The sequence below is a fragment of the Garra rufa genome, chromosome 22, assembly GCF_049309525.1.
Source record: "Garra rufa chromosome 22, GarRuf1.0, whole genome shotgun sequence".
In the NCBI taxonomy this organism is placed as follows: domain Eukaryota; kingdom Metazoa; phylum Chordata; class Actinopteri; order Cypriniformes; family Cyprinidae; genus Garra; species Garra rufa.
In genome coordinates, this window is record NC_133382.1 from 17,286,156 (window position 1) to 17,290,835 (window position 4,680).

A 4,680-nucleotide genomic window follows, 5' to 3' on the forward strand; every position below is an offset into this window, starting at 1 on the left:
GTGTGTGTGTGTGTGTGTGTGTGTGTGTGTTTAATCCAATAGATTGTGAGGTGCTTTACTCAAGTAACAATTACAAGATGTACTTCTGTGACCTGGAGAGGTCAGGTGGTGTAAAGGACACAGCTGCAGCTGACATACAAACACTGGTGGTTTTTGACATCATGACATCACGTTCAGACCACAGGTTTTGCTTTTATAATCAGTGTAGATACTGTTGCAAGTAGAGGCCTCGGGATTTCCTCAGATCTGTTGAGAAATGGCTATCACAGACATTTTGGCTGCCTCTGATATTTCAACTGCCATTAATGCATGTAAAGGTAAAGTATGAATGATGCTCCAATGAACAATACTTCAGATCCAAATGTTTTCTTCAGCTTTCTTCAGTGTTTTTCAGCTTTGTAATTTGTCTTTTTAAATCTGACTCTTGCAGCAAAGGATTCTTTCAGCCCAAAGACATTTTTTGCAATGGTGGGCTTGTCGAAAAAGTCTCCTCCTGAGATAGAGAAGGTCTTTAAAATGTTGGACCAGGACAAGAGTGGATTTATTGAACAGGATGAGCTACAGTTGAGTAATTTGCTTGATTACTTGTTTCTAGGGCAGATTGAGTGACTGTGTGATATGATTGGAATTGTGTCTTTCAGCTTTTTACATTTTTGATTTGAACTGAAACTGTTTTGTTATCTTAAAGCAATCCACTAAGAAAAAACGATAATGCATTGCAGTGTACAGTGTACAAATACAACAGGCCTGGTACACTGTAAAAAGTTTTTACCAGATTCAACTTAAAAACAAAGTTCAGCAGCTGCCTTAAGTTTTTAAGTAAAATCAGCTTAAAACTACACGTCATTTTAAATTATTACAATCAAAATGAGTTGATTTAAGTTGAAATGACTTAAGTTGATTTAACTTAACATTTTAAGGCAGCTGCTAAACTTAGGATTTTAAGTTGAAACTGGTGAAAACTTTTTACAGTGTAGTAACAACACAATATTACAATAATGTTAATAGTCCTCAGAATTCATTTTCAATGCATTTAATAACTGATACACAAAAATGGCAGCAGTTGCGTTTGTTAAACAAAACAGAAAGCTAGTCCACTGTGATACAGGAGACATAAAAGTAGTGTCGGTCTTAGTTACCTGGATTATCGCACTTCAGCCCAAATTCACTTATTGTATTATGACTCTTTTGTATTTTCTAGGTTGTTTCTGCAGAACTTCTCTAAAGGGGCTCGTGCACTTACAGCAGCTGAAACCAAGGCCTTCCTCATGGCTGGAGACATGGATGGGGATGGGAAGATCGGCTGGGAAGGTTGGTATCTAAAATACTTAGATTTTTATAAATATGATAAACAATGTATAAATGTAAAAATGTTAATCTACATCTCATTTCCTGTAGAATTTTCAGCCCTTGTTAACGCTTCCTGAGACCAGCTGTGACTGTCAAACATGGCCAAGAAAAAAGGAGTTTTGCCACTCGGGTCTTGTCTGTAGTTTTCAAAACTGAATTGTGGAGGATTGTGCTCTGTTTTGTATGGTTTACTGTAATGTTATTGTATGAACTTAAAAAGCACAAAATAAAATATTTCAACACTATTTCTTGCATCTGCATTGTGTATATTTTGCAAATAAGTTATCTTGAATAGATCTATTTTTAATTGTTAATTTTTTATTCATTTGTGAATTTTACAATCCAAACTAAAATAATTTTGCAGCTGTTGGGTAAACAAGCTAATACATTAAAACTACAATGGCATGTAAAAAGTACTGCAATATTTTTAATCACTGGGGTAGAAGGTTTATATTATTTTGCATACTTCTGGACATTCTGTGCATTGGTCATCACAGGCCTATTCATTAAGGTATTAAGTAAACAGCCTCCTTTAGACACAAAAGCTTAAGCGTTTTAACATATTTGCCAGTAATCTGAAACTCTGAAACTTTTGCTCCTGCTCAAGCCTCCAGCTGTCCCAGAATCTGCTTAGCATCATCTTACTGCATGTAAGAAATATATATGGTACAGACTGTAAATGGATTGACACCCCCTCCCTCCTCAAGAAAAAAACATAAAACAATATTCTTACACATTTCTTTGGTGAAAAATATCTTAAATGGAATTAAATAATAATTTGCAACAACTATGAAGAATCCTAATGATATAACAAATAAATCCTACTGGATTTCCTATACTAAATTATAATATATAAAACGCAAAATAGGAATTTAAATTTATCCAGCAGGATCTTAAGTGACTCATTCTAATGGGATTCCTGCTTGACTTCAATAAATGGTTTTAAAGACTGATACCACAAGACTAAACAGATAAAACATGGCAGATTTTTTAATTATGAGAATTATGGCACGAAGAATTACTTTACATTTAAATGACATTGCACACATTTCATGCAAACACTTAGAACATACAGTATGTGCATTAGGATGTCCCACCTATGTTTCCCATAAGGACTCAGAGCATCCCCTTTTCGAAAGGATAAAAATAGAGCTATATGACTAGTGGACACATTTTTTTGAAACTTTAGCCAACCTAAGCAAATGGTGTCCGTTACAACCCCAGAGACAAAAGTATAAAAGCCAGGCCCATGGGTGCTTGAGTAGTCATCTCACATCTTTGGAACAGTTGCCAGCGCAGCGCAAAGGTGAGTTTTCCAGAGAAGGATGAGGATCGTACACCAAGGGTTGATGAATTTCTCTTATCACCATGGAATATAATTAACAAGAAATGGAGGCATAAAATAAGGATGTAAACGGACTTGCAGCAAGACTGAAAATTGCGCAAATACATCTCTTCAATTAACCAAACCAAGGACCATACTTTTTACTTACTTTCTTGAGTTTTTGGATGACTTTTTGGGTGTTTTTCATTTGGAAATCTTTTTTTAACTGTAGGAGGAAGTTTAACTCTAATGGGAGAATTGACAGGAATTATGAAAGGGGTTATTTGATGTTCCAGTTAATGTGATGTTACAATAACTTAGTCCAAATGCAATGTCAGAAACCTTTCTGTATCTTAATGCATCACCATCTTGTTTGGGTCTAATTTTCAGACAAATCAAAATGGCATTTGCTGGAATTCTCAAGGACGAGGATGTTGCCGCAGCCCTCCAGGACTGTGCTGGTAAGACACATCTTCTATAACTCGCCACAGAAAAACGATAGATTATTGTTTTTATTTGCTGATTTTTAATATGGTTTCTATTTAATGTCATTCCAGCTGCTGACTCCTTCAACTACAAGAACTTCTTCGCCAAGGTTGGCCTGAGCGCCAAGTCTCCCGATGACATCAAGAAGGCCTTCTTTGTCATTGACCAGGACAAGAGTGGCTTCATTGAGGAGGATGAGCTGAAGTACGAATGAACTCACTCTTATGATTTTATATTATATTATACCATAAAGGCATCTTTTCTCATTTTCTTTTTCATTCTCCTCAATGTTTCCAGACTGTTCCTGCAGAACTTCTCCGCTGGTGCCAGGGCACTGACTGATGCTGAGACCAAGGCCTTCCTCTCAGCTGGTGACAGCGATGGTGATGGCAAAATCGGAGTTGATGGTACTTAATCTCATATTCATAATATTTATGACTTTATAGTACTGAGGACACAAAGCATAGCAATTACGGTTAAACTATGGACTTAAAAAGTCTTTGTTATAGAACATTTTCAGTGATTGCTTAATAAGTCGTTGTCATCTCTTATAGCTTTTGATTTTGTAGCTACATTTATATTTAAAGCAAGTCAGCAAACCAACTAGCTAAACCAATAGACCTAATAAAAATGCAGTAAATCTCTTGTAATAATGTCATGATGTCAAGATAGAAAACCTCTAAACTTTAAGCTGCTTGAACTGAATGAATGTTAAAACTCACAATGCCAGACTTTAATTGTTTTTTTCTATGTCTTTCCACAGAGTTTGCTTTGCTTGTAAAGGCCTAAGCATTCATGGACCCTTGTCTTTGGAACCAGAGCTTTGCTTACCTATCATCTTTTTTATATTTATTTATGAATGCCCTGCAAACTCCTCCTTACAAAGAACGCACGTTCAATGTCTTGAAAAGCTATTTATTATTAATGTTGTTTCATTGCATTGTATTGTTCTGTAAAAAACCTTCTGTGTGCAAACTTACAATCTCTTTTGCACTTTAAGGAAATAAAAATACATTTGATGTAAAACAACATTGTCTGCTCAATATTTTCCTTTCAATGTTACATAGGAGTGCACTGAATTAAATCCTAACTTTTACAATTCAAGTGTTCAAATCTTACTTTAAAATTATGGAAATATCTGTAGGGGAAGCACAGGCATTAACACTTGATTTTAGTAAGCAATAGTGTAGGCATCTACACTCTTAAAAATAAAGGTGCTTTAAAAGGTTCTTCACAGCGATGCCATAGAAAAACCTGTTTTGGTTAAAAAAAGAACCATTCAGTCAAAGGTTCTTTAAAGAACCATTTCTTTCTTACCTTGGTAAAGGTTCTTTATGGAACCATTTGCACAAAAAAGGTTCTTCTATGGCATTGTGAAGCACCTTTATAATCAGTTTTTAATGTAATCATGTAATGGTCCCTGTCCAACACAGGGGCTCACCAGGAGGATTTGTACACATGCTCAAATGAATGTCCTCACAATCAACAGGAAGTGAACCAATGAGCCTTGTGCAGACTAC

At 35.6% G+C, this 4,680-nt stretch overlaps 2 protein-coding genes across 2 annotated transcripts; both read left to right on the plus strand.

Annotated features, from left to right (window-relative positions):
• The first annotated feature begins 213 nt into the window (after positions 1-213).
• LOC141298384 (parvalbumin, thymic-like) lies at positions 214-1,582 on the plus strand. Its single transcript, XM_073828899.1, has 4 exons — positions 214-317; positions 431-563; positions 1,202-1,311; positions 1,399-1,582. Exons 1-4 carry the CDS (start codon positions 257-259, stop codon positions 1,425-1,427), a joined length of 333 nt encoding a protein of 110 aa, XP_073685000.1. The 5' UTR covers positions 214-256; the 3' UTR covers positions 1,428-1,582.
• Positions 1,583-2,632: 1,050 nt separating this feature from the next.
• On the plus strand, positions 2,633-4,189 carry LOC141298385 (parvalbumin-2). The gene is made up of 5 exons (XM_073828900.1): positions 2,633-2,656; positions 3,065-3,135; positions 3,232-3,364; positions 3,458-3,567; positions 3,924-4,189. Exons 2-5 carry the CDS (start codon positions 3,075-3,077, stop codon positions 3,947-3,949), a joined length of 330 nt encoding a protein of 109 aa, XP_073685001.1. The 5' UTR covers positions 2,633-2,656; positions 3,065-3,074; the 3' UTR covers positions 3,950-4,189.
• Positions 4,190-4,680: the final 491 nt, after the last annotated feature.

Excerpts from the sequence above, each read along its gene's own strand:
- LOC141298384 (XM_073828899.1), top strand. The coding sequence starts at position 257 with ATGGCTATCACAGACATTTTGGCTGCCTCTGATATTTCAACTGCCATT. Across the intron at positions 318-430 it reads TGCCATTAATGCATGTAAAG|CAAAGGATTCTTTCAGCCCA; the intron begins GTAAAGTATGAA and ends TGACTCTTGCAG. Across the intron at positions 1,312-1,398 it reads TGGGAAGATCGGCTGGGAAG|AATTTTCAGCCCTTGTTAAC; the intron begins GTTGGTATCTAA and ends CATTTCCTGTAG.
- LOC141298385 (XM_073828900.1), top strand. The coding sequence starts at position 3,075 with ATGGCATTTGCTGGAATTCTCAAGGACGAGGATGTTGCCGCAGCCCTC. Across the intron at positions 3,136-3,231 it reads AGCCCTCCAGGACTGTGCTG|CTGCTGACTCCTTCAACTAC; the intron begins GTAAGACACATC and ends ATGTCATTCCAG. Across the intron at positions 3,568-3,923 it reads TGGCAAAATCGGAGTTGATG|AGTTTGCTTTGCTTGTAAAG; the intron begins GTACTTAATCTC and ends GTCTTTCCACAG.